Source organism: Oncorhynchus nerka, linkage group LG4 (genome assembly GCF_034236695.1).
Source record: "Oncorhynchus nerka isolate Pitt River linkage group LG4, Oner_Uvic_2.0, whole genome shotgun sequence".
In the NCBI taxonomy this organism is placed as follows: Eukaryota; Metazoa; Chordata; class Actinopteri; order Salmoniformes; family Salmonidae; genus Oncorhynchus; species Oncorhynchus nerka.
Window position 1 is genome coordinate 40787068 of NC_088399.1, and position 14946 is coordinate 40802013.

Genomic DNA, 14946 nt, shown 5'->3' on the forward strand with positions numbered 1-14946 from the left:
AGATACTAAACACACCTATTGACATTATATATTTAAGTTATATTACACTAATTGAGTGTATGGGTCTACACATGGCCAATTCTCCCTGAAATAACACAATATGACATTTACAATTAAAATCATTGATTTAAATATGTGTTTGGCTAATGGATAATGGTCAAATCATCTACAAGATCATCTTGATCATGTATATCCATTACCTAACTCAACTTCAATCTATTGAAAAATAAATAATCTGCTATGAAATTAGAGCCACTATATTTTCCCATTGGTCACAAATGTGACCACTAAGATATTTTCATATACCACGAGCATCAGGGATGCAATGTATCAAAAATGAAGGCACATGTAGACTAGACCCTTTAAAAATGACAGGTACAAAGGACAATATTTGAACATTTCAACAATGTATTTGTTTTTTTAAACAGTTGAATACAGACTTCTAGTACCAAATGTTTCTGTAAAAGTACACCTTGTAGATGAATGCTTGTGGTCTTGTGACCATTTTGAAAAATCGTATGAAACAGCTCTGAATCACACTAGACACATTCATAATATAATACTTATTTTTGATAAGTACAACTTTAACTTCTCTAGAGCCTGTAAAGTACAACATTTCCCCCCCCCACTATTGTGACTGATGGGATTAAAATGGGTTAAATGAGCTATTATAGAAGGACACAGAAACACAATCCTGTCGGGAGTGACCTCATATAGGCATGCCTGTGGCAAATCACAGTGCCAACGGCAACGAGCTAAACTAGGTGGCAGAGGGGCTGGAGGCAGTAAAAGCAAAGGCCAACTATGATGCCATAGAGCCCTGGCAGAGAAGGTTAGGCACTAGACTCACACACCCAAGGGAGCGCTGAGCCTCTGGCCTGCCCCTGGATCAACTCCTTCTGTGTGACAGACAGGTAGATCTCTCTACTACCGCTATTTCTGTTGCAATGTCCTACATGGTGAGGATGATGCTGAGAACATCTGAAGCAATCAGAGATATAAAAGACTCTTCACTTCCATGGTGTAGAAGGACTACATTTGGTAAAATACCCTTCTGACCGATCACTCTGGACCCAAACAATGACCCAAACAATTGAGTCATTAGTGGTAAGAATGCCACTTGACAGTGAGGACAATCACAAATGTGTAAATAAGCATATTGTTAACATGAATGTTTAATTAGATTGGTAGACATGTAAAGCGACTGAATAATAAGAAACAAGCAGCCTACTACATCATTTCATGAAAAATCCTTCATTCTGTTTACAGCACAGTGTAGATGTTAACAAAGCATTGACCAGTGAGGGTTTTGTTGAACAGTAATCACAGGTGAGAGCATCAGACTGCTGTGCTTGTCCTCAACACCCCCTTCATATGAATGGAACTTCATAGATCAATACCAGGAATAGACACACATCCAGAGTGAGAGAGATAACAAGAGCATATTAAATCCGTAACAGCATTCGTCCAAATGACGCGCACAAAGTGAGAGAGAAAAAAATACGGCAACATACGCCATCCACACAGTATTAATCGAATGTGGAAAATGATAAGTCAGAGGTTCCTAATCTGAAGTGCAATGTAAGGCACAACAAGGAAGTCTTTCATTTACGTCATCAATATTATGTGGCATATTATTAAATGTTTTGCCTTTGGGTGGTACATAGAGACTTTTCCTATGGTCTGTAGGGTGAAAAGGTTTGAGAATCATTGCTAGAAGTAGGTTATTATGCATTAAAGGGAAATAGGTGTACAATATACACTGAGTGTACAAAACATTAGGAACATCTGCTCTTTCCATGACACAGGCTGACCAGGGGATTCCAGGTGAAAGCTATGATCCCTTATTGATGTCACATATTAAATCCACTTCAATCAGTGGGGAGACAGGTTAAAGAAGGATTTTTAAGCCTGGAGACAGGTGAGACATGGATTGTGTGCCATTCAGAGGGTGAATGGGCAAGACAAAATATTTAAGTGCCTTTGAACGGGATATGATAGTAGGTGACAGGCGCACCGGTTTGTGTCGAACTGCAATGCTGCTGGGCTTTTCACACAACAGTTTCCCATATGTATCAAGAATTGTCCACCACCCAAAGGACATCCAGCCAACTTGACAACTGTGGGAAGCATTGGAGTCAATATGGGCAGGCATCAATGTTCCCTCAAAAATGTTTCATCATTGAGCAAATTTCTGCTGAGCGCAAACTTCAATGTGCAAATTCTGTGCAACTTCCGGCACGCGTTTTCTGTGAACACTGACGCTGTACCCGCTTTAAAAGTTAGTTTTAACAGTGTTCAAGTAGGCTACTGTGGCTATTTGATCATAATGTAGTCCAACAAGAGTGGCCAACCATCAAAAACAAATGGGGAAATGCATCCCATAAGATTTTAACATGGAAATAGCTGTTCTATCATTCAGCCTACAATAGCAGCCAATGTGTGGTGTTCACTTTGATATCAAAACAAGTGCATCTACCCATGACCGCTGATGCTGTAAACACAGTCCAGTTCAAAGGAATGGCACTGATACATATATGGCAATGGTCTATTTGCATATAGGCCTACTGCAGCTTTGATTGGTTATGCCGCACCGGTCTATGTTGAGTATGTGCCCGAGTCGTGCCTGTCAATGTAATAGAATCCTGCTCTGATGCGTTCTGCCAACAAACAAAATCTCTTGTAAAGTTAGTTTTGCATACTAAGTCTTGCATATTTTGTTTTGTTTCGAGATGTTGCATTGAAAGTTGCTAATATTGTGTTGATTTGATCACAATTCCCACAGTAAAGGGAAACGGTGATTGTGTTAACAGGGAAAACTAGAAAGTTGCGTGAAGTTCAATCTCGTGCTTCTCTGCGCACTCTGATATTTCTTGCAGCAGTCCCAGGGAGCTGCGTGCCCGAGCGCAGCTTAGACGGAATATTGGCCAGCATCCCTGTGGAACACTTTCAACATCTTGTAGAGTCAATGCGAATTGAGGCTGTTCTGAGGACAAGGGGGGTGGGGGTGGGGTGGCAACTCAATATTAGGAAGGTGTTCCTAATGTTTGGAATACTCAGTGTCAAGCTGCTGTCTGTTGGCCTCCATATAACATTACTGTATGTTAGAGTGCATTTTGATCCATAGTAACTTACCAAGACATTCAAATACAGCATAGAGACTCCTGCTATGGTTATGGACCAAAGCTAAGTATCCTTCACGATAAGCCTTTCCTCTTGCTGTTGACAACAGGTCTTTTTATAAAACATTTAAAGACCTGTTAAGAAGGAAACTGCGTAAAACAACAGTTAAAAAGTATGGAGTAATAGAGGGAGAATATATACGTTTGACAGAGGCAGGCAAATACTCAACTGATGTAATTTAGAACTACCATAGTATATCAAGTCGAACCATATAAACCCAATGTGATTTACACAACATTAGTATATTATTAACATGGTGTTGAAAACAATGTAAAAAAAAAATATATACAGTAAGTATACAAACACAAACCTTCAACAAATAAAACAAAATCCTTTGTTCTTCTTTTCCTTTTACGCGGGAGATTTCTCAAATTCAGAAAGTGTAGATTGCCATTAGTACTTTTAAAGTGAAACGATCCTGGACAATCTTTATTTTCAATATAGTTTTAGCAGTTTGATGTGTCCTGGAAATCCTCATGAAATGCAAATGAAGTGCTGCAATCTACCAGTGTTTCATCTGAAGGCAAATCAGAAAGCTGAGGTAGAACGAGCGTGTAAAAAAACAAGTTGAATATGGGCAAGGTGGAGCGAGTCATGATTAATACTGCAATTGCACAGAAAAACAGTCAGTCTACCTATTACATCCTCAACAGAGGGAGCCAGATGAATCTAGATTGCACACTTACAAGAGGGCTGCTGGGACTGGGTTATGCCCTCCACAGGGGGAAAGAGCAGGGCTGGCCTGGGACAGACTTCCGCTGATAACCTCCCCCTTACATGTAGGCACTAGATGGAGGCCAGCTTTGGCATTTGGTGTGGGGCCAGATATTGAATTTGGGGAGAGGGAAGGGGGGTCCAGATATCAAGGCTTTCCCTGTTGGCATCTGGGGTGGAAGGGGGCCCTGATGAATGGATCCACTATAGCTCTGCCTCCAATGGTCCAGGAGTGCAGGGGGCCCACAGCCACCGAGCCCACAGCAGCCTGCTGCCCCACACTGGAGACCACTCGGTGGGCTGCGACAGGCTGCTGGGGCAGGGGGACCTCTGAGCACCGGGAGTACCTGGGCTGGGCCTGCCAGATGATGGGCCTAGGGGCAGCAACAGGTGTGAACAGGGCCGTCCCCTGGACACTGGGATGTAAAAGACTATGGGGATGGTGGGTGTTTGGCTGGACCTGGCAGAGGGGCTGTTTGTTGGGCTGTGGAGGGTGGGAGACAGAGACAGCAGCCCCAGCTATCTCATTCCTCTTCCCAAAGGGGGCCTGGAGGAAAGGATCAGATGGCAGAGCAGGCTTGTGGGCCAGAGGGAAAGGGGAGTTGGTAAACACATCTCTCCCTTCTTTCCCTGCAATCCTGAAAGGGGCCTGCAGGAAGATATCAGGGGAGGGGACTGTGTGCTGCTGTGTAGGAGGTGAGAGACACTGGGACTGTTTCTGGCCAGGCTTGATTGGCTGGTCAGAGGACTTAGAAAGCAACGGGTGGGAGTTTGTCTCATCTGGGTACAGTGAGGGGGGAATGATGCTGCTGTGGGCAAAGGGAAGTCTCTGTCTGTGCTCCTCTTCAACAGCTGGTCCAGAGCTGTCGGTCCTGGAGGAACCTGGTAGTGTCTCACAGCTGCTAGGTTCCCTCTGCAGGTCTGTAGGGTACAGAGGACAACAGTCAGACTGACAGGCCGTTTAAATAAACCAGGATAGTCAACCAACATTCAAGTTCATTACACATTGTAATGACTAGTTTTGTTATGGTGTGCACAGAATGTGACGGAAAATGATATACAATCTAAATATGATTTGACATACCATTCACATACACTAGTTACTTTTGTAATCGGCACTGAAAATCTAAATGTGTCAATTGAATTTCTGAAAGGTAAGTCAAACAAGACCAGACAGGAGAGCAATCTGAAGCTGCCATTGCCCCTCAGAAAGTAGTGTGAGAACAGGGGAGTGGGGCAATCCTTTTCTGAGAACTAGCAAGCTCTAACAGATAAGATATTGATATTTAGAAATAAAACAAAATTGGGCGGGGAATGCACTCAGTAATACTTTAGAAGGTGTAAAACCAAATCGAAAGTGTCAATTTGATAATGGACATACAGTGCCTTCAGAAAGTATTCACACCACTTGACTTTTCACACATTTTGTTGTGTTACAACCTGAATTTAAAATGGATTACATTTGGATTTTGTGTCACTGATCTACACACATTGTCTTGAGTCAATAAGTATTCGACACTTTTGTTATAGCAAGCCTAAATAAATTAAGGAGTAAAGATGTTGTGCAATAATAGTGGTTAACATGATCTTTGAATGACTACTTCATCTTTGTACCCCACACATACAGTTAACTGTAAGGTCCCTCAGTTGAGTAGTGAATTTCAAGCACAGATTCAACAACAAAAGACCAGGGAGGTTTTCCAATGTCTCGCAAAGAAGGTCACCTACTGGTAGATGGGTAAAATTAAAGAAGATACTGAATATCCATTGGAGCATGGTGAAGTTATTACTTACACTTTGGATGGTGTATCAATACACACAGTCACGACAAAGATACAGGCGTCCTTCCTAACTCAGTTGCCGGAGAGGAAGGAAATTACTCAGGGATTTCCCCATGAGGCCAATGGTGATTTTAAAACAGTTATAGAGTTGAATGGTTGTGAAAGGAGAAAACTAAGGATGGATCAACAACATTGTAGTTACTCCACAATACTAACATAAATGACAGAGAAGACGATTAAACTTGACTATCTAGAGGAAGTAAAAGTCGTAACAAGGTAGCCTGTACAGAAGAAAAAATATTCCAAAACATGCATCCTGTTTAACACTAAACTAATACTGCAAAAAAATGTGGCAAAGAAATTGTCTTTTTTTTTCTGAATACAAAGCGTTATGTTTGGGGCAAATCCAACACATCACTGAGTACCAGTCTTCATATTTTCAAATATGGTGGTGGCTACATCATGTTATGGGTATGCTTGTCATCAAAAAAGACCAGGGAAGTGTTTTTTTGAGGACAAAAACCTAGAGCTAAGCACAGGCAAAATCATAGGGGAAAACTTGTTTCGCTCTGCTTTCCAACAGACATAGGAGCATACCAACCTGCATCACACTGCCTGCTGCTTCTGAAGCTAAGCAGGGTCGGTCCTGGTCAGTCCCTGGATGGGAGACCAGATGCTGCTGGAAGTGGTGTTCGAGGGCCAGTAGGAGGCACCCTTTCCTCTGGTCTAAAAAAATATCGCAATGCCCCAGGGTAGTGATTGGGGACGTTGCCCTGTGTAGGGTGCTGTCTTTTGGCTGGGACATTAAACGGGTGTCCTGACTCTGCGGTCACAAAAGATCCCATGGCACTTATCGTAGGGGCGTTAAACCCTGGCTAAATTCCCAATCTGGCCTTCATACCATCTTGGCCACCTAATCATCCCCTGTAACTAATTGACTGTGTTCTCAGTCAAGTTATCAGGTGAAAGTTTTTTTTTTTAAATGTACCTTTCAGCAAGACTAGAACACGAAGCCAAATATACACTTGAGTTGCTTGCCAAGATAACACTATGCCACTTAGGAACAATTACAGTTTTGCCTTGAAAATGGCTGTGTAGCAATGATCAAACCAAAAGATTCTTCCACTTTGACAAGACAGATTGTGTGTAGATCGATTACAAATCCATTTTAATCCCACTTTGTAAGACAAAATATGGAAAAAGTCAAGGAGTGTGACTTGACTGTGTCCACCTCACTAATAATCACCAACATAAAAGCTTGACAGTCAGGAATCATAGAAAATATGGAGATGACTATTTTCTGCAAATTGTGATGGCAAGAAATGACACATTTTCAGTGCGGCCCTCCAGACCTCATTGAAGACTGAATGCAGCCCCCGGGGCAAAATGAGTTTGACAACCCTGGGCTAGAGTATGATATTTACAACAAAACCTACTTGAAATGTATTTATACAGAATGAAAATAAATTTAAAAAACAATACATGATAAACAAGAGTTATAGAATCAGATATAAATATGAACAGGATGGAGAAAAAAAAACTAGTCGCATTGAACTCAGTGACATTTGATCAAAATATGTTTTTGCAAAGGAACAAAATGAAAACAGATGGAAGGAAAATAATTCAATCATCCAAAGGGTTTGTAGGTTCTGTATGCAATTTTCCATGATAATAGTTATATTGATTGTGCCTCTCTTTAATAGTAGGATATAAAAGAAAACTAATTGGTCCACAGTAAGGAAGAGACAGAGGGGCAGGCAGGCAGGCAGGCATGCATTTCCACAGAGGCAGTCTTACCTGTGTAGACAGGGAGCAGACAGAGAGCAGTGTTAGCTTGCAGTTCCAGAAGGGGAGGGTTAATGGGGTTAACCCCAATTTAAAAGAGTTAATATGACATGAGAGCCACCATGGAAATAAGTATGTGTGTGAGTTCTTGTATAGGAGTTATCCCTATCAAAATTCTAAAAGTGTGTGAATGTATTCAAAACAAGGATTAGGAATATTTTCCATCATATTTTCTCAAGAAACTATGAAATCCACTCCGAATGTCATCTCCCAAACATGAGTAATTAAACCTCTGTGCATGTGTAAATAAGGTAAAAATAACTAGTGATTAATTTGCAGTACATGATTGAATTGATGGTACTTCAGTAGAAGCGTTTTTTTGTTGAAAGACAACATATAGTTAAAATGTGTCGCCCCTCTCCCTCTGAATCAATCTTTCTGCCAATCCATTACATTAACCACATGACTGCCACTGTGAGGGCGTCAAATTCCCAACAACCCCCCCCCCCCCAGTCACTCAATCAATACTCCACACAACAGTACATTTACATGAATATGTTTATTCGACATCCCTTTCTTTGTAATTCTTTAGTTATCTCACAAAAATAGATTTGTGCACACAGAAATCACAGCTCTGACGCAGGATTGGGTGTCATAGAAACGGACAGGGATCCAGAACAACAGCTTTTTCCACTTTTTGCAATAACAACAGGGTAACATGAAGGTTCTCGTTTTTTTACAACAACAAATGTAACTACCTGGAGGGCAAGACCTTTACAACAGCACAGTGGTGTCTACAGGAAGAAGCAAGGATTGCATAGGTCAATAGCCACATGAGTATCTATCTATCTGCAGATGGTGTGAAGAGGGGGGGCTAAGATGTGAACTTAAGCCTTCCATTGGTTGCACATGTCTACAAAAGCCTGAGAAAGATGGGACACAACATTGGATTTCAGAATACTGTCAATAAGTGTTGTTGCTTGGCATGCCTCGTTTTCGAATACTGCAGTAGAGCAATTATCTGTAATTCCTTAAATGCCCAACAGCATAACAGCATAGCGAGCAGTCCTATCAGGGCGTGTATGTGGTGGTCGTGGAGTCCTGTGTAGTGCTTGCCCCCATGTCTGATACACAACCACTTCATTACACACTTTGCAGTAGTGACAACATGATATGACGAGTCATTATTTCTTTCCGTTCACCATATTCAAATCAGATCACGGACTCCAGTGGTCCCACTCAAAAAGACACAGATGCTCTACTCTCAGATACAGTGGCTTGCTTCCTCTATAGGCAACAGAGTGACTCGGCGCAATTCAAGACGGCCTGTGCTTTTCAATATGACGAACACCGACACCACTGTCGATGTCACTGTTTCTGCAGCGAGTTCAAACAACAACACAACCGCATCACATCCAACAACTCAGACTGGCTAGGAGTTACATTACTCTATGTCCACACACACACACACACACACCAATGACAACACTGTCTACCAACAAACCAGAACATTCAACAACACGGTCATGCTTTGATATGCATCTTTTTGATCATGTCAAATCTGTGCGGAGAAAGCATGGAGTCACAGCACTATTTCAGCGAAGACTGTAGTTCTGCCTTTGTACAGCGTGAGTAAGTATGGTACAGTATAAGACATGGTCAAGTTCCCTGTGTCGTGGTCCCATTGCACAACAAACTAGTTTGTTTATAATTACAATCCTCCTTAGGTGAAGGCAAGTAAACAGATGCTACTTGGAGAAATCCTACCCGACCCTCAACAGATCAAAGCTAAGATTGTCATAACTGTATGTTTTTACTAATGTCACAATAGCAATCCGGGGAGAAAATATGGCGAGAAACACATTCTCAAACACAGCTGCACAAACAGGAAAAACATAATGAATTTCTTCTATAATAGTCATCTTAAGAATTATATTTATATATATATTATCCATCTTTATTTATAGACTAATATTCAGTTCATACATTCATTCTCTAACACTATTCATACTCACATTTAATATTAGTTACATATGAAATTAATTTTTCTATATATAGATTTTTCTTTTCTTCTCACAATGTAACGCTATGATGACAGATGAAGAACAGAGCACATTTGACCAATTACTTTTTGAGGAACCAAAACGTAAAGACCACTGGGTCCGTGGGTATTGCAGGTAAACATACATTTACAGTATGTAGGGCCGATAAATGACTATGATATAGGACCTATGTACACGTAGGAATGCACGTTTGCAGGGAATGATTGCGTGGGCACACACTGCCTGAAATGAAAGGGATGATATGGACTGTCTGTATACATGTAGTCAGGCAAGAAAAGAAAAACTAGCAAATAAATGCTTTCGAAAAGCATCAACGTTGTCAACGTGTAGCCGACTCCCTAGCCAAGCTCGTGCTTTCACATCTTAGCTTCTTCCTTTGGGAATGTTAACTCCACATTTCTGTTATTGTAGGCTTAAAGCCTTATGTTGGTGCGAACGTATTCGCTTTTTGAGAAGAACTTACTCGCTCATTTACACATATAAGGAAGGCTCAACCTCGGGAACAGCTGGTGGACTGTTCCAGTCATTTTAGATCTGACATCCCATCCATTCCGCCTGCAGGCTATGATACCTCATGCTAAGTGCTAAAACACAAGCCCTGGCAACACGGCCACTGAACAGGTAGATCATTCAATTGGCAGATATACCCTTGAAATAATTCTGTCTACAATATACAATAAATCAACGGTGTGATATTGGTGTTACCAAATGTGCGCAAACAAATAATAATCCAAGTGAAACAACAGTGGAAAAAGGAGACAACACATCTACTTGTGCACCATAACAACGAGCCAACAACTACAAGAGTGGAGTTCTCTGGGTCCTTATAGGACACAATGCCGTGTGACTGGACACTGTTCCTAGACATACCAGAGACAGGAATAAAACATGGTGAAACATTCTACAGAAAGAAGAACTCTTGGATGAAGTTAGTGTGTCGTGAACGCAAAAAGGTAGAAGCAGCATGCCGTGACCTTGTTTGCCATGATGACCCCAGAAGGGCAAGAGAATATAAATGCTGTGAAAGCATGAAATGAGAGGGCAGAGGGGAGAAGAAGAAAAGTGGTGGGCATGATGGGAATCAATACCAGAGGCTTGATGGGAATCAATACCAGAGGCTTGATGGGAATCAATACCAGAGGCTTGATGGGAATCAATACCAGAGGCTTGATGGGAATCAATACCAGAGGCTTGATGGGAATCAATACCAGAGGCATGATGGGAATCAATACCAGAGGCATGATGGGAATCAATACCAGAGGCTTGATGGGAATCAATACCAGAGGCTTGATGGGAATCAATACCAGAGGCACGATGGGAATCAATACCAGAGGCACGATGGGAATCAATACCATAGGCACGATGGGAATCAATACCAGAGGCACGATGGGAATAAATACCAGAGGCATGATGGGAATAAATACCAGAGGCACGATGGGAATCAATACCAGAGGCATGATGGGAATAAATACCAGAGGCATGATGGGAATAAATACCAGAGGCATGGGACAAACACGAACAGGACAATGGCCCAGTGTGTTTGGAATCACAGATAGAGTTTACATGGAACAAGCGTTAGTCACGGGAACGAATAGTGGAACGGGGGTGTAACAATTAATGGTGGGGTCTACTCTCCTCTCGAGCGTCACTACTTCTACCCCCCCCCCCCCTACTCCACTCTCTCTCTATTTAGTTTCCCGGCTCCCCAGCGCCCTCTACAGGTCGATGAGCTGGTCCACCATGAGCAGGGAGCGGGCCAGGCTGGGCAGGCTGGATTCAGAGCTGCCACTGTTACTGCGAGAGTGGCCTCCTGAAACTGGCCGGACAGAGACGAGGGGGGCAGGGGGTGGGCCAGGGCGAAGCAGGGGGGAGGAAGGACAGGGAGAGAAAGCAGGGGAAGGAATAAAGAACAGACAGAGAAGCCAGGGAAAAGAGGAAGAGAAGATGCAGTTACAGAAGACAGAGAAAGACAGGAAGTAAGCGGAATTGCTCTCCACATACAATCTATGAGCGTCGTTAGAAGAAGGAATAACTACACACAGGGAGAATGGCTACTCAGATTAATCTAAGAGGGGAAGAGGAGCAGGGTTCAATTACACTACTGAGGACACTGACTGAAATCAATCCCAGAATTCATCTGACCATGGCTGAGGAACAGTAGGACATCATCATCTCAGAGTGTGGGACAAGGCCCACAAACCCATTCTCTGCCCTTCCTCCTGGCCCTGCATGAAGGCTGCCTTGAACACCACCCTGTCCTTACCTTGAGAGGAGTTTTTGGAGCCAATGACAGGGATGGGGTCAAACTCATCCTCGTTGCCCGTATCTGCACTTGGCACAGGCTCAAAGCCTGAGATCAGGAGATCAGAGGAGTCTGCAGAGGAAGAAGCCGGAGAAAGGAGGAAGGGGAGGTTAAGGTGTTTGGGAGAGGAGTAAGAAATGGCTGAAATAGAGATAAAGGAGGAATAGGAGGCGGTGACGCGCAGCTACAGAGGTTCAGAGTTAGAATGCAAGTCAGTAGAGCCTGCTAGCGTAGTTGTGACTAGAGCTAGCCTCTTAACAGGGATAACCTAATCAGTTGTTCCTACGGGACACATCACGTTTAAACGGGAGCACACTCGCCTCTCCAATTGTAAGCCTAAGTGGCACAGTTCGGGCTTGTGGGTGTGCCTTACCTGCCAGCAGCTGGGTGCAACTCGCAGATACCAGGTCAAACTCATCCAGAACAGACCCAGTGCCAGTGGAAGCGGGAGCAGAGGAGAGAGAGGAGGCTCCAGAGGGGGGAGAGATGAGAGAGCAGCCCAGCAGAGTGTCTTCCCCAAACAGGGGGTCTGGGGGAGGGAGGGCAGAGGAGGTGAGAGTTAGACAAGGTAACAGGAATTGTTAGTTCAGGATAAATGAATCACTGTATAATGTTTAGTAAAACATTTTAAAGCACCAAGGACAAAGTATGAATAATGCTATACATATTCCTAGTAGCACTTATTAAAGGCTCAGCGCAGTCAAAATTCTGTTTTGCCTGTGTTTTGTATCATATTCTACAACAGCTGATGAAACGAACACTGTAAAAGTGTGAGAAAATTTGATCAGTGTTATTCCGGAGGGTTGCTGGTTGTGTACAGTCTACATAGGACCTTCTAACCAGCAGGTTTGCATGGGCGGGAGTTTTGGCTTTCCCATGGTGATGTCACCATGTGATAAATTGGTTAATAGACAGATAACAAAGAACGTTCTAAACTTCTCTGCCAATAACAGCTAGTTTTCAGTTTTCCCTTCCCCACCCACACCATTCCCAGACAGTCCTAGCAAAATTCTTGCTTGAGATTTTTTGGGGCAAAAAAAGCTACTTTCGCCCTTGCTACTGTTATAAAAATAGAATATATGGTAATAGAGGCACTACACATCAAAGTCTCCAACCGTAAGTGAGTCATTGTACTTTGCCCTGTCCAGTAATAAGCAGACACCGATGTGAGGTGTATTTTTGCTTGCATCATCAAATCATTCAACAAAGCCCCTGGTGATGCAATTACAGAGCCCTGCATGACATACACAGCATAATAAACGTCCCAATTCTCAAAATAACAGGACAACGTCATCTGTTTTTCACAGAGTTGAAGTGGGCCTATGCTTTTTCATTTCAATTAGCCATTTTATTTCATGTCAGTTTGAATCAGAACATTGGTTGTGAATGACATGTTAGTAACTGGACTAACCAGGCTAATAATAGACAAACACTCCAAATATCAATCAACTGTGGTCATTGTACTCAATGGCTTCATTCCATCCTCTGAAAACCTTACACAATGACCCAATACCATTGTGGAGCTGGTATTATCAGTAAAAATGTCAACCTAAACCTTTTTGTTTCCTCGGATCTAAATCATCATCTTCCACTGTTGCATTGTATTCTGGGAACATCTAGATTGTGTGTCGTCTTGCCTGTGAGACAGAAACTAACCAGGAAGCAGTGCAGAGTCTGTCTCAGACTGGGACACAGGAGCTTCCAGACCAGGGATGAGAAAGTCCAGACTCACCAGAGACTCCTCTATTGGACCCACTACTGTACACGTAGAGAGAGAGAGAGGGAAGAGAAGGCGAGCGGGAAGCAGAGAAAGGGAGGAGGAGAACAAGGAAGGGAGGTGGAGACAGGGAGAAAGTGAGGGATTAAGAGGACACCCACAAGAGAACAAAATAAGATAAACACAGGGCAGATAGAGGACATTGCCCATGGAGCATTCAACGGAAAACCTTGACTTTTGGAGAGCAATGTAAAAGTGGGTAAAGTTGTGAAATCTCCAGGAGAGGCTGAAAGACAAAGTACTTTTTACCATTGACAGCCTCCTCCATAGTTCCACTAAAAGGATCAGCCATGGACAGGAGGTCAGGGAGCAGGAGGTGTGTATCTGGGGACTTCAGTCCCTCAATAAGCTTCTCTATAGGCCCAGAGAGAAAAGAATAGCGAGGAGGAGAAAATGGAGAGAGAGAGAGAACAGTAAGAAAAAGTGAGAGGCAGTATTACTCCATCTAGCGAGTACAGCATTACATTTAGTCATGGCCAGGACAGCAAACACCATCAAATTGAGCAGTGCAAGTGAGGATGGAGAAAAGGGGTGAAGAGAGAGAGAGAGAGAGAAGAGGGTAAAGGACAAGTGATGAATAGAAAGGAAGAAATGCTGTAGGGAATGTGGGAGGATGGGTGTTCAATGAGGACAAATGATGGCACAGCTTCAGCACATCATGTGATGGAAGTATAGAGACCACAATATCGTATTTACATTTTTTTTTTTTTTTTTTAAATATAGGCCTATATAGATTAGTTCCAGAAAATGTACATGAGCCAATCTACTCCAAAGATGCACTCCGTGGATCCTCCAAGCCTGCGTCACCCATTATTTGCAGAGAATGTACAGAACATCATTATTTATCGCTTATGTATATGCCTATACAACTATGACCACACTCAATCCACGCATATCGTTAAGGGCCATTTCCTGGTATAGTGTAAACGGTAGCACCGCAGTTCATGGGGAGCCAACGAAGGAACATTGCTGATTAATTCATATTTACATTTGAGTAATTTAGGAGACGCTCTAATCCAGAGTGATTTACAGTAGTGAGGGCATAGTTTAAAACAACTTTTTTCGTACTGGTCACCCGTGGGAATCAAACCCCCAACCCTGGTGTGACATGTTTGGGGCGGCAGGTAGCCTAGTGGTTAGGGCGTTGGGTCAGTAACCGAAAGGTTGCTTGATCGAGTCCCCGAGCTGACAAGATAAAAATCTGTCGTTCTGCCCCTGAACAAGGCAGTTAACCCACTGTTCCTAGGCCGTCATTGTAAATAAGAATTTGTTCTCCCCCGACTTGCCTAGTTAAATGGTTAAATAAAAAAAATGTGCCATGCTCTACCAACTGGGTCACAC

The 14946-nt window shown here is 42.8% G+C and overlaps 1 protein-coding gene across 8 annotated transcripts in view; it reads right to left on the reverse strand.

Moving 5' to 3' along the window:
- Window positions 1-386: 386 nt before the first annotated feature.
- LOC115124474 (AP2-associated protein kinase 1-like) overlaps window positions 387-14946 on the reverse strand; it is a 31039-nt gene continuing 16479 nt past the window's right edge. For 3 of the 8 annotated variants that reach the window (XM_029653942.2, XM_029653916.2, XM_029653909.2), the window contains 5 exons: window positions 13855-13959; window positions 13485-13586; window positions 12202-12357; window positions 11790-11900; window positions 387-4818 (listed from right to left, as the gene is read on the reverse strand). In XM_029653942.2, the coding sequence (XP_029509802.1) occupies window positions 4046-4818; window positions 11790-11900; window positions 12202-12357; window positions 13485-13586; window positions 13855-13959 (1247 nt within the window). In that variant the 3' untranslated portion in view covers window positions 387-4045. Of the gene's footprint in view, window positions 4819-6818; window positions 7476-8003; window positions 11343-11789; window positions 11901-12201; window positions 12358-13484; window positions 13587-13854; window positions 13960-14946 lie in introns of those variants that run through there. The other 5 variants (XM_029653955.2, XM_029653950.2, XM_029653929.2 and 2 more) reach the window with 5 other exon arrangements.